Below are 23,077 nucleotides of genomic sequence, written 5' to 3'. Positions count from 1 at the left end.
ACATGATAAAAACTAGTTACCTGATACATACGCGAGCGCTGCTCTGTGTGTTTATGATAATCTACATCTGAAGTACACACATGCCATTTTCTATCTTTCTGGGAGTTTCCTTTTGAAGAAAAGCCTCAAGGATAAGTCAGGTTATAAAAGCACACACAAAGTTTGTTTAGCAATCCCTGGGGACGCCAGGTAGAGCATTGAACAGTAAGTCACTTTTTATCTTAGTTAGTAAAAGCTGCTGCTGAGACACTGTCATTGTGTGGTACAGTTACAGATTTATAATGAGAAAAAGCAATCGATACAAAGCTTTGCCTATCATGTGGATTAGACAGTCTAAGCTTTTTCCTTTTGACTTGTTCTAGATGCTTGGAATTTGGATTCTTGCACTTTTTCTGCTTGGTACAACCAGAGGTGAGGCATAGGATTTATGTCAATTTCAGTACAGCATTTCTATTCTGATCACAATCGTTTTCTTTTCCCAGGACTTTGCTCTATGTGATGAAGGTTCTATGTGTAATGACTATCTGAGTTTGCAGCTCATTTGTAAGGAGGGTGAGAGGTATGGTTTGCCATTCCCTCAGGAAGTCCCAGCCCCAGTTCCTGAGCCTTGCAGGTTAACAAGCAGGTTTAAAAAAACAGGAAGTATGGGGAGATTTCTTCCCCCCAAAAATGCTGTTATCCTGGTCTTCTCCACAAGACCACAAGGTAAAGTGGAAGGATCTTTGTACCTACTTCCTCCCTTGTGCATCCAGACTAGCATGGGCACAATCTGGCTGGTAATCAATTAGGTTCACATTGTGCAAATTGCCCATGACAAGGGACAGTGCAGAGCCAGGGGGAGGGAGCCTATGGAGGAATGTTCCCCAGAGAAAGAAAAGGAGGACTTGTGGCAACTTAGAGACTAACAAATTTATTAGAGCATAAGCTCTCGTGAGCTACAGCTCACTTCATTGGATGCATTCAGTGGAAAATATAGTGGAGAGATTTTATATACACAGAGAACATGAAACAATGGGCATTACCATACAGACTATAACAAGAGTGATCAGGAAAGGTGAGCTATTACCGGCAGGAGAGGGCAGGGGTGGGGGGAACACGAGGACACCTTTTGTAGTGATAATCAAGGTGGGCCATTTCCAGCACTTTACAAGAACAGTAGGAGGGGAAATAAACAAAGGGAAATAGTTTTACATTGTATAATGACACATCCACCCTCAGTCTTTATTCAAGCCTAAGTTAATTGGATCCAGTTTGCAAATTAATTCCAATTCAGCAGTCTCTCCTTGGCGTCTGTTTTTGAAGTTTTTTTGTTGAAGAATTGCCAGTTTTAGGTCTGTAATCGAGTGACCAAAGAGATTGAAGTATTCTCCGATTAGTTTTTGAATGTTATAATTCTTGACGTCTGATTTGTGTCCATTTATTCTTTTACATAGAGACTGTCCAGTTTGACCAATGTGCATGGCAGAGGGGCATTGCTGGCACATGATGGCATATATCACATTGGTAGATGCGCAGGTGAACGAGCCTCTGATAGTGTGGCTGATGTGATTAGGCCCTATGATGGTGTCCCTTGAATAGATATGTGGACGCAGTTGGCAACAGGCTTTGTAGCAAGGATAGGTTCCTGGGTTAGTGTTTTTGTTGTGTGGTGTGTGGTTTAGATCAAACCTTGTCGGGGGAAATACATACTCCCCACTACATGCTGGCCCTATTCTGTGGGCCTGTGCGGAAGGCCTTTGCATTACTGGGGTGGATTGTGGCCCAGGGGAAGCAGTTGCTGTGCTCTGCCAAGGGCAATGCCTGCAGTTGTAGCTGGCCTGAATGCGGGTTGCTGCGCTCAGAGAGCACCGAGAGACCATTGGAGGAAAGTGCTGTCGGGACAGAATGTGACAATTAGAACCTACCACATCTTTGCTCATTCACATCCTGATAATTTGATCTGTGTGCTACAGGAAAGGAAGTTTGCTTTGAAAGGCTTGGGTGCTTCACAGATGATATACCATGGGCTGGAACTATAGAAAGACCAGTGGCAAAGTTACCCTGGAGTCCAGAAAAGATAAACACCCGCTTCCTTCTTTACACAAAAAAGAATCCTAATAACTTTCAAGTAAGACCTATTGCTGTTTAAATATTGCAAGTGACTGAGGGTGACCAGGCAGCAAATATGAAAAATCAGGACAGGGTGGTGGGTAATCGGAGCCTATATAAGAAAAAGACCCAAAAATCGGGACTGTCCCTATAAAATCGGGACATCTGATCATCCTAAGTGACATGTACACACAGAATATAGCAACATCACCTTTTAGTGCTCTTGGCATTTCCAAGGCCAGTGAGAGAAATTGCCAACTCTCCAATTTGGTCAGGAGGCAGCATTTTCCAGGCCCTCAGAAATTTCCTGTCCACCCTACCACAAGTCTCACTAAGTCTCAAGGGACAGAATTCTCACTGGTGGATGCAACAGGTGATTCTTTGAATAGACCCAATCAAGACTTTCCCAACCCTATGCAAATGACAGACGGAAGGCTCCCTCCCCAGAAAGGACGGCAAAAGTCACCCCTAGCCACACTTTGCATTTTTCCTGTGTCTGTTGAGAAATGTTAGGAAAATCTGTAGCACTGGAACTTGTTTGGTGAGAAATGGAAAGGACACACTAAAGGTGAAATCCTGGCTCCACTGAAATCAATGGCGAAACTCCTCAGCCCCTGTCCTGCAAACATACACCGACTTAATGTCACATGTGTAAAGTTCAGTGCATGTGTAAATGCTTGCAGGATCTGGGCTTGCATAATAACAGTGTTGTTTTCTATTCACATTGCTGTTTTGATAAGGTTTTTACATGAAATAGCTAAAACATTTACTATTTTAATATCTACAACAGGAGATCACTGCAATAAATCCAGCAACGATTGGCTACTCAAATTTCAATACAAACAAAATAACACGTTTTATTATCCATGGATTTATAGACCAAGGAGAAGAAAACTGGATGTCGGACATGTGCAAGGTATGGTACTATCTGGATATTCTGTCATTCTCAAATCACTTAGTTCACATTTATGAAGGTATTCCTGTAATTATTAGAATCATAGAATCATAGAATATCAGGGTTGGAAGGGACCCCAGAAGGTCATCTAGTCCAACCCCCTGCTCGAAGCAGGACCAATTCCCAGTTAAATCATCCCAGCCAGGGCTTTGTCAAGCCTGACCTTAAAAACCTCTAAGGAAGGAGATTCTACCACCTCCCTAGGTAACGCATTCCAGTGTTTCACCACCCTCTTAGTGAAAAAGTTTTTCCTAATATCCAATCTAAACCTCCCCCACTGCAACTTGAGACCATTACTCCTCGTTCTGTCATCTGCTACCATTGAGAACAGTCTAGAGCCATCCTCTTTGGAACCCCCTTTCAGGTAGTTGAAAGCAGCTATCAAATCCCCCCTCATTCTTCTCTTCTGCAGGCTAAACAATCCCAGCTCCCTCAGCCTCTCCTCATAACTCATGTGTTCCAGTCCCCTAATCATTTTTGTTGCCCTTCGCTGGACTCTCTCCAATTTATCCACATCCTTCTTGAAGTGTGGGGCCCAAAACTGGACACAGTACTCCAGATGAGGCCTCACCAATGTCGAATAGAGGGGAACGATCACGTCCCTCGATCTGCTCGCTATGCCCCTACTTATACATCCCAAAATGCCATTGGCCTTCTTGGCAACAAGGGCACACTGCTGACTCATATCCAGCTTCTCGTCCACTGTCACCCCTAGGTCCTTTTCTGCAGAACTGCTGCCTAGCCATTCGGTCCCTAGTCTGTAGCTGTGCATTGGGTTCTTCCGTCCTAAGTGCAGGACCCTGCACTTATCCTTATTGAACCTCATCAGATTCCTTTTGGCCCAATCTTCCAATTGGTCTAGGTCCTTCTGTATCCTATCCCTCCCCTCCAGCGTATCTACCACTCCTCCCAGTTTAGTATCATCCGCAAATTTGCTGAGAGTGCAATCCACACCATCCTCCAGATCATTTATGAAGATATTGAATAAAACCGGCCCCAGGACCGACCCTTGGGGCACTCCACTTGATACCGGCTGCCAACTAGACATGGAGCCATTGATCACTACCCGTTGAGCCCGACAATTTAGCCAGCTTTCTACCCACCTTATAGTGCATTCATCCAGCCCATACTTCCTTAACTTGCTGACAAGAATACTATGGGAGACCGTGTCAAAAGCTTTGCTAAAGTCAAGAAACAATACATCCACTGCTTTCCCTTCATCCACAGAACCAGTAATCTCATCATAAAAGGCGATTAGATTAGTCAGGCATGACCTTCCCTTGGTGAATCCATGCTGGCTGTTCCTGATCACTTTCCTCTCATGCAAGTGCTTCAGGATTGATTCTTTGAGGACCTGCTCCATGATTTTTCCAGGGACTGAGGTGAGGCTGACTGGCCTGTAGTTCCCAGGATCTTCCTTCTTCCCTTTTTTAAAGATTGGCACTACATTAGCCTTTTTCCAGTTATCCGGGACTTCCCCGGTTCGCCGCGAGTTTTCAAAGATAATGGCCAGTGGCTCTGCAATCACAGCCGCCAATTCCTTCAGCACTCTCGGATGCAACTCGTCCGGCCCCATGGACTTGTGCACGTCCAGCTTTTCTAAATAGTCCCTAACCGCCTCTATCTCCACAGAGGGCTGGCCATCTCTTCCCCATTTTGTGATGCCCAGCGCAGCAGTCTGGGAGCTGACCTTGTTAGTGAAAACAGAGGCAAAAAAAGCATTGAGTACATTAGCTTTTTCCACATCCTCTGTCACTAGGTTGCCTCCCTCATTCAGTAAGGGGCCCACACATTCCTTGGCTTTCTTCTTGTTGCCAACATACCTGAAGAAACCCTTCTTGTTACTCTTGACATCTCTGGCTAGCTGCAGCTCCAGGTGCGATTTGGCCCTCCTGATAACATTCCTACATGCCCGAGCAATATTTTTATACTCTTCCCTGGTCATATGTCCAACCTTCCACTTCTTGTAAGCTTCTTTTTTATGTTTAAGATCCGCTAGGATTTCACCATTAAGCCAAGTTGGTCGCCTGCCATATTTACTATTCTTTTGACTCATCGGGATGGTTTGTCCCTGTAACCTCAACAGGGATTCCTTGAAATTCAGCCAGCTCTCCTGGACTCCTTTCCCCTTCAAGTTAGTCCCCCAGGGGATCCTGGCCATCCGTTCCCTGAGGGAGTCGAAGTATTCATTTTCTCTATGTCTAACCAATGCATATCGTGCCATCTGGGCTGACAAGAAGAGGAAAGCTGTCCTCGTCTATCTTTACAAAATTAGGACATAAAATGTTGTTCACCTGAAATCTATTCAGTTCTAGCTCCACTTCCAGGAAAAATCTTAAACAAAATGGGCCAAATTCTACTCTGTGTTGAAGTTAAAGGGTTTATACAGACATAAATGATGACAGAATTTGGTCCAATCAATGTTTTTTCTCTGGCATACAAAAAAAATGCAGTAAAATGCTGCTTAGAAATTAAGGAGATTCCAAAGTTTGTTAAATTGGGAGAGATCAAGCTTGTTGCTTCCCAGTTCTGCCGATTACGAGCTGGATTAACCTGCGAGGGTACAGGAAGGCTCTGAGGGTGGAAGTTCCACCGAGGAGAGGTGGGATAGCCCATGACACTGAACTGGGCCACGATAGCTGGGGAGATGACATGGCTCCTAACATTCCTATTCCAACCATCTGCCCCTCTGATGCATTTTTACTCATCTTCAGATCCATCTCCTCTTTTCACATTTATACAAAATGTTTTTCTGCAAGTGAGCATTTGCAATCAGAATGGCTGAGCTGGCAGGGCAAAGCTGTGCAGTTTATTCCTTTGTCTCGAGTCAGTAGCTAATTCCAGGGAAGCCTGGAGCCCTATATTTGAAAATCTCATCCTTGTCTTTGTTCTGAAAGTTGGCACTTAAGACTGATTTTATAAATAAATTTTATATTGGTCTAGACAGGCTCCTCCCTCTGGTCCTAGATAGGCCAATAGGCCACCCAAATTTAGAAAACTAAAAAAAATCAGTTCTCCTGGAAGAGCTGACTTGCTGTCTAGTAAAATTCTGCTCCTTCTTCTTTATAACACCAACTGTGACCCACCTGCATCAATGGATTGGGGAAATTGATGGGGCAGGTGGTGAAAGGGGCACAGTCCCAGCAGCAAGGAAGGGAGACACTTGCCAAGGGACAATAGGTAGCTCGGCCCCTGGGAGTCTCTGGCACCCATTGGCCAGTTGGGGTAAAAGGGTGCTGATTGGCCAACATTCCCCAACTCCCAGGATTTAGCCCAGTTCAGGGGACATGTGGAGCCTTTTTTGGCTCTGTTCCACCAGTAAAATTCTGCTTCTTGATCTTTGTGATACCAAAAGAGCCCTGTAGTTGGCAGCTCTGCACAAAACCACCCTTTTGCAGCTCCGAAAGCAACAATACACAAACACAGGACTTCTCTAACCTTCTCCCTGGGCTGAATACTCCTCCTCTCTCCAGCGGTCATCCCCTCCTTCAAATTTCCCATTGCTTGGTTCTGAATGACCTCAATCTCCAGATCACCAAAGAGGCTGACGGTCCATTGATCACAGTTTGAGAACCACTGACGTACAGCCAGATTCTGCCATCCTTATTCACAACAAGAAGTACTTTACTTGCTTTCACTGGCATTACTGACACATAACCCAGAGCATAACATAATACACAAAATATATCAGAGCTGCTAAAAGAGGGTGTCTTTAGCAAACCATTCTACAGGTCAGAGCAAGAGAAGCAAAACCTTATGTATCCTCTTGAAAATATAAATCCATGTGTTTGATAAATACAGATCGTATATATAAGTTTTTAATTATCCCACCTTTTAATTATTATGGAAAAATATAAGCTTCTAACTGAACTTATAATTTACAGGCTGTGACTCTGCATCATTTACATAAAGAATCAAGACATGAACAGAGCCCTGGTATAATATAGGGGCTGTACTTGAAAAAATGTACAGGGAATTCCTATGACATTTATATGTCTTTCTGACTGTGTTAAGTAATTAGCAATCTGAACTGGTGCTGATAATGTTTGCTTCTGTTCTTTTTAAATATATATTCGCACCAGAGGATGTTTGAAGTAGAAGATGTGAACTGCATCTGCATAGACTGGAGTGGTGGATCAAGATGCCAATATACCCAGGCATCAAACAATGTCCGTGTCGTGGGCGCTGAAGTGGCTTATTTTATAAATGTGCTTATGGTAAGGGATCTTCTCGTTCCACAATAGGATTATAGTCATAGAGTTGCTGAAATGTATTCTAATCTAAATAAACAACCACAATGAATTGTCATATAGCCAGCAAAAGACAGTTCTCCTCCTGCTAGATTTTAAAGTCCTTTCAACTCCCCCATAATACATAGAGTTTGAATATTTTCATTCTGCAATTACTTTTATGTACTTTTGTGGATGTGAAGGTTTGGGTAGTTTTAAAGGTAGAGAAGTAATGAACAGGGCAATTTACCCTTTCTCAACCACGAAAGCTATAGGACCCATCTTAAGGGATACCCATACAAAAGCCTACAATAATTGGCCATTGGACAGCAACAGCCACCTCCCAGGAGGAGAGAGCAGAGTTCTCTCCCCAACCCATGAAGAAGTGTCACCTAGATCTGAGTGTTTGGGGACAGGTGGGCTCTTCCCAGCTGCCCCAGGGCAGGCAGACGGGGTGTGGGTCTGTAATCAAACTAAGGGCCAGATATTCAGCTTGTGCAAATCTCATAGATCTACTGATGTCAACGTAACTCACCATTTTACACCAAATGTGGCTCTGGGGAGCAGTTTCAAAGTCACAAAGAGCCATTAGGGGCCAAATTCCAGTTGAAAGTTGGTGGGAATTAGGCACCTAACTGTCATTTTTGCCTTTGAAAATCTCTCCCTCTGTCCCTAAATCTAATGACTTAAAAATGCTTGCAACTAGGCCTGAGTGAAGCTATGAGGAGAGGGATGGTGCCTAATCTTTTCTGAACTAGTTTGTCTCTGGCTAGCGTAAATACTAGGGGGCTGGCTCGCCATTGCCTTGCAGCCTGTGTTGTCAATTACATCTGTGCAAATTACAAATCGGAATGGTAGTGTTTAGCACTCACGTTGCACTGGTGCTCACTCCCACACAAGGTGCAAAGCAGTGGAGAATCAGGCCTTAGCAGAGTGTGGGTGTCCTACATAAGAGTGGCCATGAATTTTTTCCCTGGACATTCATGAGTTGGCAAAAACAATGTCAACAGGACGCCAAATACACTTCCATTCACAGTGGGGCAGGGAATAAGGGGTCTGGCTGGTGGATCCATGACTATCCACTGCCAAAAATCTCACATGTGTGCAGAAGTTGCAGAGGTTAATAATGCCTTGAGGCTGTAGTAGCAGCTACTGAATGGCTCTGTTACTGTTCTACACCCTGGACCCTGTCCTCCCTCCAATTCCATGGGCCTCTGCTCTGCACAGCCCATTTCTGGCTTTAGTTGTGTAAGCCAGAGCTTCTCTCTAGACCTCATATTAGTGAAAATATAGATTCTCTTTCGTTACAATTGATGTTTTCCTCAGGAACAATATGGATACTCTCCTTCCAAAGTCCATTTCATTGGCCATAGCCTTGGAGCGCATGCTGCAGGGGAGACAGGGAGAAGGAGGCCAGGCCTTGGAAGAATAACCGGTAGGTTAATGAATTATAGCTCAGTCTATACCAATGAAGAATCTGAAGAGAGCACTGTTAGACCTTAACATTACCTGGCGTTTTTTTACTAAAACAACTACAGTATCTGACTGAAGGGCAACCCTCCAGTGTAATGAACTGGTGGGTGTGTGTATGCATGCATGCACATGTGTGGATGTGTCTGTCACTGCCCCCTACAGGATGGAATCAGAACTCCACAACCGTATCATAACCTCATATTGCTAACAGCCAAAACTGTGCCCTTCTGCAATAACACCATCCCACTCTCAGGAAGGTGTTACCCAGGTGGGAATCTCCATAAGGATCCCTTCATGGTGTTCTTGCCCTAACCTTAATCTTTGTGGGAGGAGGTATATGCCCCCTGCAGAATGTCCCTGAGATCTTCTTACATCAGGACTAAATTTGTCCCCCTGAAGTGCAGTGGGCAGGAGACGGTTAGCTTCATGGGGTAGTGATCTGTACTAGCATCCCATCCCTAGGATATGGCTGGCCTCTGCTGTGTACAGCAGGTCCTCTTTTGTCAGCTGTGCTCTAAGGATGGTCCCAGGGAGCCTGGGCTATTCTGGCTCGGTACATAATGGCTTAACATTGCGACACTGTGGCATTCTGCCTGCCACTAAAGCTGCTCAGTGCAAACGCACAACAATCTAGTTCATTTGACAGATTTTAAGTTACCTGCACCAGTTGTAATGAGTCTCATTTTTTCCAAAGCATTCGCCCAACCCTGTTATAGCAATGCAGGCTTAACATGGTGATTCCCACTTTCCTTATCCTGGCAGATTTTCTCCTATCGTTTACTTCTCTCATTAAGCCAGCTTGTTGTGCAGGTGCAGGAGCATGTCCTGTATTTAAGATCACCCACGTCTGGGTGAAGTATGCTGTCCGCAGCACAGCAGTGAGAGGAGTTAATTGTCTGGTGCCATGGTTTTGCTGTCCAATATCCATTCCCAGAAAAGGACTGATTGAAACTGACGTAGCAAAGACAGAAGGTTGACCCTTCAAATGTACCCCTTTAATCTCCCTGCTTTCGTAGGTTTACATCAAAGCCTTCACATCTGGCAATGCATTTACACACATGAATTTTAATTTATGTTATTTTTCCAGCAGATTTTTTTTTTTAGTTTAATTTCTTAGGTTTTTGAAAACAACAGGAAAACAAAAATGTGCTGTGAAACTGACCGTAGCAACTGTTTTAGGGCTTGATCCTGAAAGATGCTGAGCACTCCGGCCCCAATCCAGCCAACTATTTAAGCATGTGTTTAACTTAAAGGATGTGAGTGGTCTTATTGGTCTCAGTGGAACTACTCCAATGCTTAAGGTTAAGCACGTGCTAAAGAGCTTTGCTGGAGCATGGACAGAGCACTCAGCATCTTGCAGGATCAGGCCCTATGACCTGTTAAGGTCATAGGGCAAATCCTAACCCCTCTCCCTTAAGCTCCTTAGATGCACCAGGCTTGAACTGCAGTAGAAATGTCACTGTTCCGTTGTGCAGAGGAGAACAAGCAGTATAACAGAAGGTGCAAAAGGATTCCACAATCACCTGCATAACCCCAGCGCAATGCTCCACAGTGGCTATCTCGGGGGGATTGTGCAAGGGGTTCACAAGTGGCTGGGGAGAGTGACACCAGCATGGCCGTTGAGTCTGCCAACTGCACAGATTCACTGCCTGCAAAGCCTTCTTTGAATTAAAAGAGAGGGAGAGCACAACAGCCTGCGGCCACTACTACAGCTCATGGGCCAGAGTAACAGCTGCAGACAGAGTGTTCAGTGCCCTGGCTCTGGGCTGGATGGATGGGCGGAGGATTCTTTCCTTTCAGCAGCCACACAGGTGACTCACCCAAAGCTCCTTTACTCCAGGGCTGTGGTGTTCACGTTTTATTAATACAGTCCAGACAAGCTGAAACTTGACTATTTTTAGTAGTGTTATTCATTATGCCAAGAGAGCTTCTGCATAGCAAACTGATCTATCACATAATACATATTTACTTACTTATTTCTGAAAATACAGCTAATGTATCCCCCGGACTTCAGGGCCAGGCTGTTTTACAGACATATTCAGCACTCACCCGGACAAGCTGTTTGTTTGGATTCCTCATTCAGCACACAGGCCAGACAAAGAGGGATGTGCATTAGGCAGAAAAGCTGCCCCTCATGCACAGAAGCCAATTTCAGATGTTATGAACTTAACTTTTTTCCATTATAGCATCTTCCAAAGAGCCTGGGCGTGCCAACCCTTGGGCTAGTAGTGTGCAAAATTCAACTTAAAAACAAAACTAAAACTGCTGCCCAGGGAAAGCATCAGGTACCAGCACAGGATAATAAGCACTTTGTAATTTATAGGATTTTACAAACACTTGAGTCGAATGCAGTGAATGAGAAAGAAAATGAGTCTCAGGTTTATGCTAATATCAAAACTAGTGTCTAAAGCTAGGCTATGTCTACACTTGCAATTGGACGACAAAACTTTTGTCTTTCACAGGTACTTAAGCCCCTCACCCCTGAAAGACAAAAGTTTTTCCATGGCAAGTGCCTGTGTGAACGCCGTGCACATTCCTATCGACAATGTGAACCCTGCTCGTTGGGGATGGAAGTATTTTGTTGGCAAAAGTGCCGACAAACAGCATTCATACTGCCTGACTTCTAGCGACACGGCCGTGTCGCTAAAAGCTGTGTCGTGTAGACATGGCCTTAGGCTCCAAAATCTGTATCTAGGCACCTAAAGAAGCATCATGATTTTCAAGTGTGTTGAGCACCCAACAGCTCCTACGGACTTCAAGCTTGTCTGAGAATCTGGCCATTCAGGTTATGGATTTAGGAGCCTCACTTTAGGCACTCTTTAAAAAAAAAAAAAAGTTGGCCTAAAACAACAATCTATGTTGCAGTAGTTGGAATTCAAGTACAAACATTTACAAGGCCAGCTCCTCAGCTGGCATGAATCAGTATAATTCCATTGACTTCACTGGAGCTACTAATCTACGCCAGCTGGAGATCTGTCCCACACTGTTTACCAGTGCTGCAACTAGGCATTTTAGTGCCCGGGCGAGCAAGCATATTTGCACCCCTACCATTTTTTCACCCCATTTTTCCACCCCCCCCACCCAGAGCTTTGCTTCCTGGGCTGTTACCTTGCTCACCCTGCTATGGTTACGGCCTTGGCATTTACCACTGACAGATCGATCATTCTATATATTCGTTAGCGACTCTAATTCTGAAGTGAATACAACTATGTAGCCACCAGAGACCCATCTTCAAATATATACAGTAGTAGAACTAGCTAGCTATATTTATGGGCACACATAAGTGCACGCACGTGTAATTGTGCATATATTTCTTTAAGGACTGGATCCTGCGCAGCCTTATTTTCAAGGTACTCCCATTGAAGTCAGACTAGATAAGACTGATGCAGCCTTTGTTGATATTATTCATACTGATTCAGCTCCCACGATTCCATATCTGGGTAAGTTTCCAGCTGCATTGCATTATTATTATCGCTTTGTCCTGTGGTAGCACCTAGGAGTCCCAGTCACAGAATATGACCCCACTGCTGTACAAATACAGGGAAAAAACAACAAAAAATAAACAAACAAAAAAGCCCACCAGTCATTGCCTCAAAGAGCTTACAAACTATAGCCCTATAGCGTTATGTAGAGCTGCTGCCAGGAAATACATGACGGTATTTAAATTAAAATTTGCTTACCCCCGTTACAAACATTGCAGGTTTTGGCATGAACCAGGCTATAGGACATCTTGATTTTTATCCAAATGGAGGAATACATATGCCAGGATGTAAGAAGAATCCTGTTTCACAGATTGTTGACATTGATGGAATCTGGGAAGGTAAATATGTTAAGCAGATGATGACTTCTATTGAGGGTCTACATCAAAATGTATTGAGCTAACATAGCAGCAATCTTCTTATTTCAACTATTTTTGATTATTTTCTTTACGAATGCCAATAGTTACAGCCACAAACAACAGTGAAACTGATAGTATGGTCCAAATGTACTCTGGGGGGCACGTTCTAGTAGGGGGATCAAAGAATGAGTAGCATGAAGGCTTTGCTTTGGGAAAAGGGGAGGCTTTGCTTTGCTGATGGGGTTGAGATTTGGTATCTTTACCTCCAACCACCCAGAGCGTCTGCGTTGTCAAGTAGTGGGTACCCGTACAAGGTTGGGGGCGAGGAGCAATAACAATAGTTTCTGCTCCCCTTCCACATGTCTTTGGGCTCCATGGGTCTGCAAAGACCCAGATCCCACCAGCCATGTTCCGTCAAGGACCTTGGCTGACCCACTATTCAAACTATCCAGCTTTGGCTCTAATGGAGCAAGATTAACTTGAGTTTATTGTAAATAGTCCATCATGCTGCCAAATAACAGGAGCAAACTTCAGTGTGATTGTTCCAGAGCACCTTGCTCTGTTCCCAGGTAACGCCACAATAGAAACAAATATTAATTCATTGGTCCATCTCATCGAAAACTGCTGCCAGTTATCTAATCAGAGAAACAAACCCTACTCACACTATGCCAGAAGTTTAGCTCTGGAACAACAATATTCAACTTTGTTTCTATTATGTTGTCATCTGACAGCCATACTGGGTGAGAGTGGAACAATAACATTCATGTCTATTTCTGCAATGGGATCTCTGGCTTCAATTGTTTTGTGAGCTTTGGCAGCTAAATTCAAATGTGTTTCTATTCTGTAGTTACCTGTTAGCAATTTGGGTTGCACTGGAACAATGTAATTTTTGTTTCTATTATTAGGCAGTTGGAAAGAGTTTGGCGTATGATAGATCATGCGCATTCAGATTTGTTCTTTATTTTGTATATTCCAAATCCTGTTGTTATTTTTATTGTTAAGAATCCTGTACATAGTGCCATACATTTACATTGTACCCGACAGAACGTAAATAAAGCACATACCCTGCCCTGCAAACCCGTGCAGTCTAAGATTCCAAAGCTGCCAAAGGATCTGCAAGCACGAACTTTTACATCTTTTGGGAAATCACATTGATAAATCAAGACATACAGTAAGGACAACACCCCAGCTATAGCAGACATTTATTTTCCCTCTCTCATGAAACTTGAAAATTTTCCTGGGATTTCTTTCCTAGCCCTTTCCCTATGAATCTCTTCTTTGCAATTACTGGCCTATTTCTGCAGTCTTTACTCACAAATTCTTGCCTGTGTAAGCACTGCAAGATCAAGTTCTCTATTAATAAGGATGCAGAAAAACCCCTTGCACTTAATTACTTCTTTTTTTCACCTAAACCCAGAACATTTAAGGAATTTTAGTACAAAATAACGTATTTAAAATAATAACATGCCCCTTCCCCGCCTCAAATAATCAGGTGGTCAGATTCGCAGTCTGCATAAATCAGCATTGCTCCAGGAAGCTTAGTGTTAAGGAGGACATAGTGTTTCACACACTACATTTTGTTTCCTTTTATATAATGATAAGGAGAGCTGTTCCCTACAGGGGCCCTTTATTCATATTAGCGAGCATTACTGCAATTAATCACACCCTGGGGGGCTACGCATGTGAGTAAGTATTCACCAACATGAACGAGGAGTGCACGCTTGGACCCTATGTTGCTTACACATCTGCATTTTGCACACTCTGTACTATGTGCATTACACCGAGGGTCAATACAGTCACTGAAGAAATAGGTCTCAAACGGCAACTCAGGTGCTGCCCAGACTTGTGACGACGTAATGTGGAGCTTTATAAATCATTCAAATGCCACTATCAGTTCAATACCACGATTCCAGTCTGAATAGTTTACAGAAAAGAAAAACCTAACAACCAATAGCCTTGCAATACGGTATGTAATCGGAGCTTCTTTCCACAGGAACTCGTGACTTTGTTGCTTGTAATCATTTGCGAAGCTACAAGTATTATTCTGACAGCATCCTCTCTCCCGATGGCTTTCTCGGATACACCTGTGCTTCATATGACATTTTCCAGACAGTAAGTCATTCTCACATCCCAAGGAATGAGTGGCTCTTGTCTGTGCAGCTGCATGCGGTAGAACCAGAGTCTATTCAGCTCAGGCCACTTTGCACTGCGTGAGTGCAGGAATAAGGGGAAGTAAGGGATGTGCTGGGGCACTGGGGGATGGGGATGGGGCACGGAAGGGGCATGGTGGAGCAGAGTTATGCCTGGCTCTACAGTGGCCTGAGGTTCCTGAGAGACCTCATGCCAGTGGCATAAGTTAGAGCTGCTCCTGCAAGCTCTCACCCCGCTGTGTCGAAGAGGGGCTCAGGCAGGGGGGGAAGAATCTGCCCCAGTAATTATTTATTGCGCACATCCAAGGAGAAGTGAGCACAGCCCCCATATTTTAGCATTTTGTCTTGCAAATAATTTTGAAATAAAATCATTTACCTCAGTGCGTGCTCGGTGACTCCCCTGATGACCTCAAGGAACAAATACAGATGGGATGTGGCCTAAAGCCACTGCCTTCTCCTCAGTCCCATAGCTCTATGTATGACCCAGCTCGGTTAGCTAACACTGTAGCAGGCTCATCAACCCAGCTATGTGGCCCACCCACCAGTAGAGGGGAACAGAGCTCCGTGCGCAAGGGGTAAATAACAATAATACCGAGCACTTACATAAACCTTTGCATCATCAAAGCACTTCACAGCCACCCATTAGATGAGCCAGGGAGAGCATGATCCCCATCTGCTACCCCCATTCTAAACCACTGAGTTTAAGAGAGGGAACTTAGAGAAATGGAGACACCTCCTTCTAGCAAACAGCAAACTGGGATGAAGTACAAAGGAGACATTCATTTCTCCAAATCCATGGGGTGCCAGGCAGGGCCCGTCCTCCTCCTGCCCCCTCTAGGGCAGCTTATTTCAAGCAGAGTTAGAGTTAGCCCATAGACATGGCTTAGCAGCATTTTTCTACACCACTCATGACTACACACTCCTATCACTAGCAGGGCTGGAGTGAACTGCACGTCATCAGCTGGATAGTATTGATGGGTCTGAACATCAGAAGATGAGGAGGATTGGAGGGAATAGGTTAATTCACATGAGCTTTTCTTGTGGGGGGAGAGAATGGGGCTGTTTTGCAACGTGCTGCCACAGAGAGAGAGAAACAATTATATTTTTAGAGTTTCTGTGGCCAAATGATTTTTTCCCTGTCTCCTTGGGATAGAGCCTCATTAGGATCAGCCAGCAGATCGAGTGACATGATTGTTCCCCTCTATTCAGCACTGGTGAGGCCTCATCTGGAGCACTGTGTCCAGTTAGGGCCCCACACTACAAGAAGGATGTGGAAAAATTGGAAAGAATCCAGCGGAGGGCAACAAAAATGATTAGGGGGCTGGAGCACATGAATTATGAGGAGAGGCTGAGGGAACTGGGATTATTTATTCTGTAGAAGAGAAGAATGAGGGGGGATTTGATAGCTGCTTTCAACTACCTGAAAGGGGGTTCCAAAGAGGATGGATCTAGACTGTTCTTAGTGGTAGCAGATGACAGAACAAGGAGTAATGGTCTCAAGTTGCAGTGGGGGAGGTTTAGGTTGGATATTTGGAAAAATGTTTTCACTAGGAGGGTGGTGAAGCACTGGAATGGGTTACCTAGGAAGGTGGTGGAATCTCCTTCCTTAGAGGTTTTTAAGGCCCGGCTTGACAAAGCCGTGGCTGAGATGATTTAGCTGGGGATTGGTCCTGCTTTGAGCAGGTGGTTGAACTAGATGACCTCCTGATGTCCCTTCCAACCCTGATATTTTCTGATTCTGTGAATTGGCACATATATTTCGATTAGGATAACTGCTTCCCATGCTCCAAAGGCGGATGCCCCGAAATGGGTCACTATGCGGATAAGTTTAAGGACAGAGTTACTTCTGGGATCCAGAAACTTTATCTGAACACTGGAGAGGCCAAGGATTTTGCTCGTAAGTTCCTACTTCTTTACTTGCTTCTATTTACACTTGAGCACCAACATAATTTAAAATATTTAAAATATTTCCCTCTCACTTTAAATTAGTTTTAATGGATGAAGGACCATACCATGGTGGAGGGGCCCTCTCCCCTCCCTGTCTTGACAACACCAGTCCCAGAAAGCCCCCAACATAACTCCATAGGTGTAGTTTGACTTCTATATTTGGGGGGACAGCTCCAGTCTGGCCAATGGAGCTATGCGTGTGTGTGTGGGGGTGCAAATTCCATGCCTGTCCAAGGCTTACAGTTTGGGGGTGAAATGCCCCCTCACCCTCCAAACTAGGCCCATGTATAATTCCTTTCCCTTATGCTGGGGGTGGGAACGCAGCTGGAGTAGGAGGTAGCATAGCCACCTTTCCCAGCTGTAAGTCAACGGAAAGTTCCCCTCTACAGAATACTCCTCCGGCTGTCGGATGCTTTAAGTCCTCTTTGCCCTGCTTATGGACCAGAAAATCCAGTCCTCACTCTTCAGTGTTGTTCCCTACAACACCCCCAAGTTGTGAATAGGTACTTTCCTGGTCAATATGACATGTGATATGTTCCTTCTATCACAGTATGGACTATTTTTCACAAATAAACACAAAGTCCATGAATTTCCTCTGCCTTTGATCTTTGTGCAGTCATTCACACCGTGCAAACTGGGAATAAAATGCTACTACCAGTGTGCGTGGAGAATTGTGATTTGCTAGGGTTTTACACTCTTTTTGAATGGCTGTAAATGACTGCAGAGTGTGCAAAGCAGTGGAAAAGCAGGCTCCTAGTATTCGCCTATAAAAACAGTCTATTCTATTGTATTCTTGTCATTCCAATCAGGCCAGAATTTAATCTTGAGCTCAAAGTGAAGTGACAGTGATGTTTTCCCTTTGTTTTGTCCTGAAACATAAAGTAGTGATAGAAAATCAAAACTAGGCCTGTTGCGTTTGTTTCTATGTGGGTACAATCGAATTCATTTTATTTCTGCTGTGTAGGTTGGAGGTATAAAGTATCTGTGTCAATTGCTGGAAAGAGCAAAGTGAGTGGGTATGTAAATATTGCCCTGTACGGAGCTGGAGGAAACACAAGGCAATATGAAATTGTTCAGTAAGTTCCATATTATAATGAAAAATGAGCTTCTCTGCTATTAGAATATTTAATTCATCTATTTTTAATTAATGCTTCTTCTTAATCTACAGGCCAAATTTTGCTCTCACATACAGTGGTGTAAATCCATACTAACTGTATTGACTCTGGATTTATATCAGAAGCGTTAGAATTTAGCTCTACTTCTCTGCTAACTATAGGGATACAAGAACCTGGGGCTAGATCCTGATCTCAGTTACACCATGTCATTTAACTGAATTCTAAAAAGATACTATGGATTTACACTAGTATAATTCTGATCCCTTATCTTTTGCATGTTTGTAAAATGTTGTATCAGTTTATGGTGCTATCATAGGCGGTGCTACCCAGCTTGGCCTGTCATCAGGATTGCCTGACACTTTCTTTTACAAAACCCTATTTTTGTGTGGTCATCACTTTGCCAAACTTTAACCATTTCTGCTGAAATTTTCTATTTCAGGTGTCTGCTTTGGACAGAAAGCCAGGCAGATATTAAATTTCAGCTAGAATGGTTCAGGTGTTTCTGAGAAAGAGATTAAGGAAAAATACAGTGTTTTGCCCATGTTAAAAAAATTCTTACAACCATTACAACCAAGAAGTTAAAAAATCAGAGAATATCAGGGTTGGAAGGGACCTCAGGAGGTCGTCTAGGCCAACCCCCTGCTCAAAGCAGGACCAATCCCCAACTAAATCATCCCAGCCAGGGCTTTGTCAAGTCTGACCTTAAAGTTCTAAGGCCTTCATGCTTTAGAGCAGAAACTTTAAATTTATCAGTGGGGTCATCCTGGTGTCAGGAATGTCTCTTTTGCCAACCCCATGAAAATTCATCCACATTTGTCCTACATTTCTGAAAAATCTCAGTTTGCACATGCTTAGTAAAGACCTGTTAGAGTTTGACATTAAATTCTCCAAAGAATCCATCTGCACTGAGTATGCTTCAGCCCCTCACAGCTGCTATCTGCAACCGTATGCTGCATGCAGCATCCCAACAAAGCTCTTGGGTATGCTCTATCCCATGGCTGCAGGAGCTGAGCAAGACTTTCCCTGCAGATGTTGCTCTAGGCAGCCAGGGACCACTGTGGTACCAGGCACAGGAACTGAGAGTAGGGACACAGTGTCTGTTGTACCCACAATGCTCCCCCATGCCTGGCAGCGAGGAGGAGAAGAAAACAGCCTAACTGGAATGCAGAGATGTGAGTAGGTGCAAGAAACTGGGAAAGAACAGGATTAGTGGGGAGATGGGGGTTGCTGGAGCCAAAGTGCAGGGGATGGATGGGGGTTAGGGGCAGGGAAGCAAAGAGGGAGCGAGCAGGATCCAGGGGGTGGAGGTTTGATGTGGCGGGGCGAAGACAGAGGAAAATGGATAGCATGTGATCAAGTAATTTAAAAGAGATAATATGCAACGGTGTAATTTAAGACTTTATCATAATACATACACACAAAAAAGGCCAAATTAAAGTTGCATGGACAGCGTTAAGTCTGGTTTTTTCTAACTTATGAGTGCTTGACTTTGCAACGTTAACAATGCTCTTGAACTTTTTTGGGGTGTAATTATATATAAACTTAAATTTATGCTGCCAAAGGGTTTAGCATGAGAAAGCTGGACTTTTTAAAAGAGCCTAAACTCCCTTTGAAGTTGAAATTGTAGATGCCCAAATGCCCTTGAAAGTCAGTGGGACCTAGGTGCTTTGCTCCCTTAGGCTCTTTTGAAAATCCCAGCTGTAGTGCACATTGAATAAAGCTATGCATTGCAAAGCATTGCAATTTTCTGCTGCAATGTGAGTTTATTTTGATTTTCTGAGTTAACAATCCTGTTCATTTTTTGTGCTAGCAGTACAAATATGTTAGTGCTGGATTACTGTTTATCTGGCATGGTCAGTAATATATTATGCTGTCATGGAAATTTGGAAGGGTAGTAGATCTAATGGGAAGATATATTAAGTGATTTTCATTATAAATTATGTTCAGCTAGATTTGATTTAGATTCTAAAGGGATGCTAACAGAAGGCACAGCTCTGACACAAAGCACTTACCAAGTAAATTCTGCTTGATGGGCAACCCACACATATACTTTGCCAATTTGTGTCTCTCTTTGTATCCTTTCCCCACGCCCACTCCCATGCGTTCTCTGTGCCTGGAACTGCCTTCCTAACCCCATTCGCCTCGTCACCTCCCTCTTCTCCTTTAAATCGCTTCTCAAAGCCCACTTCCTTAATGAGTTCTTTGTGCAAGTAATTGGAGCTACTCTGGATTTATGCCACTGTAGATGAGAGGAGAATTTGGCCCCTTGTCTCTGCGGAAGAAAAGGCCTGGTGTGCTAACAGCACAGAAAAGACTACCCCAGGATTGACTTCTCCACCTGACATTTCCCAGCCAGGCATGGAGTTTCTTAGCCTTCAAGAAGTTGACTTTTTTTGTTTGATTCTTGCTAGATCCTCCCCTTTCCCTAAGGCTCTTCCTGCATGACCAATCCAACCGTTTCAGAGACTCGGTGAAAACATGGGTGTCTCCTGACTGAGTCTACACACCTACATTTTGTAGCACATATGGCACCATGCCTGCGTTTTGCAACTGAACTGAAGATAAAACAGGTCTAACATATGTACAAAACATGGCCAAGACCCTGCCTACGCTACCAAATGAAACCATGCTGCAGCCAAGCCTCAGGGCACTGTGTTGTAACTGGGTCCCCTGGAACACTATATTTTAATATAGGGGAGGTACTGTAGAGCATGGGTATGCCAGACAAACATCCCTTTGGTCAGCAGGTAATGCATTCTGATGAACATTGATTTTATATGAGGACAGGAAAATTTCATTTACAAATTTTTGTGTAACATGAACATTTACATGACATTGAGGTAACTGAGACAATAGAATGGGTTACCTAGGGAGGTGGTGGAATGTCCATCCTTAGAGGTTTTTAAGGCCCGGCTTGAGAAAGCCCTGGCTAGATGATTTCGTTTGGGTCGGTCCTGCTTTCAGCAGGGGGTTGGACTAGATGACCTCCTGAGGTCTCTTCCAACACTGATCTTCTATGACTCTATGATCCTTACTGTTTGACAAGCTGAAGGCCATGTTCATTATCAATATGCTACTGTAGCTACTCAAACAGCTACACTCTATTGGTAATTAATATTAAACCTCACTGGATATTATATACTTTTGTTCTTGAAGGGGGACCCTCAAACCAGGCGAAACATATGCCAACTTCATTGACGTTGAACTTAATGTTGGGACTATTACAAAAGTTAAATTTCTTTGGAACAACCATGTCCTAAACCCAACCTTACCCACACTGGGAGCAGCAGCGGTCACAGTACAAGCTGGAGAAGATGGGAGTGTGTATGTATATTTATTGTGAAAATTTCAAATTCTTTAGGAGCTACAAGTACAGCGTGACATATAGTGCTTGCACGAGAACAGCCAGTTAGAGCATTAAAAAAAAAAGAAAAAAAAAGAAAAGAGGAAAAATTTAAATTTCCTTCCCCACAAGTTACCGATGTAGCCTACTGGTAAATATTTCTGTCAGATATCGTCAAGGAAAAATTATAAAAACATCTGGATTTGGCTTCAACAAGAGCAACGGTTTTGTATAAACCTCTGTGCTTTGGGTAGGAAAAGTTAACTTAACTGTGGCTTAGGTAATCAGCACAGCTCTTTCCAGACATCAGACTATTGGGTACTGCAAGTTTTATACTAGAAATGGCCATCAGGGTTTAAAACTTACATTAGGGGGTCTGATCCACTGTCCATTGAAGTCAATAGGGGTCTTTCCACTGATTTTAATGGGTGTTGGATCAGGCTCTGGAAGAGTAAAAGGTAATGGTAATATGTTTTCAGTTCCCACAGACAGAGCTAGTAGTTATAAATTGTGCTTAAAAGGCCTGTTCCAAAGCTCACTGAACTCCACTGAAAGACTCCCGTTGACTTCAATGGGTTTTGGATAAGGCCTTAAGACTGTAGAAGCAGTGTACTTCATGGCAGTTACTGATTGGAAGGTGCTCGTTAAGTTAATTCTTTTAAAACAGCATGTTTCAATCAGTTACCCACCAATGATGTTTTGTTACCTTTTCTGCCCTTCTGAATGGAGACACAATGAAGGGGGAGGTACATTCTATGGGTCACGGATATAATTAAAAAAATCACACAGCTAAAGTCCATTCACTTGAAATAGAGATGTGGTGGGGGAATCTCAAGCAAACCAAAATGTTCACAGCCCAGTGAACTATAGTACAGCAGAGTGTACAAGTCTACTTCTGGTTTTTGCATTCAACAGATCAACATGCTGAGGGATACGTCCCCATGAGTTATTCTATTTATAAACGTCCCATGAGCTATTCTATTTATTCATGTCTTGGCAAACACCTAGCAACCATCATCTCTCTAATGCTGGTGGTATGCAAATTCAGCAGGAAAGGTACACAACCAAAGGAATGTAGCCAAAAAAGAGAGGCCAACCAATCAGGATGATTAAAGTCCCGTGGTGTTTTAGCAGGAAATAATATTTCACATTTAGCAACCCAAAGCATTTGCTTGTTCTTTTGTGCCAATGTAACAGTATTTCATCATAACTTTGTCAAAAAACAAATTAGGTTGGCTTATTCTATTAAAAAACCACTGGTACAATTACAAAAAAGAAATAAATCTAGACACACTAAAAGCACTTTACCTCTTTTTTTCTCCTCAGGTTTAATTTCTGTGGCAGCGAAACTGTGCGAGAGAACGTTCTGCAAACTCTTACATCTTGCTAACAACATACAAAAATGTCAGCACTGCATGTTAATATTAATAAAAGTTGATAATGAATAACTGTCCCACTCCTTTTATCATCATTATGTGTATTATGGTAGAACCCAAAAGGTGCTGGCCATTATGCAAATGTACAAGAAGACACGCTCCCTATGTGGAGGGACTTATAATGTTCAAAGATGCAAACATATGGAACATAGGGAACAAGGATATGATACATAAGCATAGTGATCAGGGAGGTTGTCATCTGTTAAGGAGGTGAATTGGTTGTCTCAAATCAGAGGACATACTGAAGCAAATCCTGATCTCAGTTACTCCCATGTCACCCCACTGAAGTCTCTGGAGCTGCACAGATACAACTTAGTGCAGAGTTTAGCCCAGCTAATGTTTCCACAAACTGGCATAAGTCTCACATTGCCCAATGCCTAAAAACAGACAGACTGAGTCTGAGTGTCCAGAGAGGTCACACGGAGGCAAGTGAGCATGGACTAGCTGTGGATGAAGTAGCGAAGGAGAAAGGGTGTTTGTGAAAGCATAATTTTTAATAACTC

At 43.5% G+C, this 23,077-nt stretch overlaps 1 protein-coding gene across 1 annotated transcript; it reads left to right on the top strand.

Moving 5' to 3' along the window:
• The first annotated feature begins 362 nt into the window (after nt 1-362).
• On the top strand, nt 363-22,528 carry LOC140915381 (inactive pancreatic lipase-related protein 1). The gene is made up of 12 exons (XM_073354969.2): nt 363-411; nt 1,953-2,107; nt 2,879-3,004; nt 7,126-7,260; nt 8,599-8,707; nt 12,066-12,185; nt 12,446-12,565; nt 14,577-14,695; nt 16,501-16,630; nt 17,645-17,756; nt 20,952-21,119; nt 22,465-22,528. The coding sequence occupies exons 1-12, from the start codon at nt 363-365 to the stop codon at nt 22,526-22,528; spliced, it is 1,407 nt and encodes a 468-aa protein (XP_073211070.2).
• The last annotated feature ends 549 nt before the right edge of the window (nt 22,529-23,077 follow it).

This window comes from Lepidochelys kempii, chromosome 7, assembly GCF_965140285.1.
Source record: "Lepidochelys kempii isolate rLepKem1 chromosome 7, rLepKem1.hap1, whole genome shotgun sequence".
Lineage (NCBI taxonomy): Eukaryota > Metazoa > Chordata > Testudines > Cheloniidae > Lepidochelys > Lepidochelys kempii.
The sequence above is the reverse complement of the archived record's forward strand: the minus strand, read 5'-3'. Positions and strand labels throughout refer to the sequence as shown.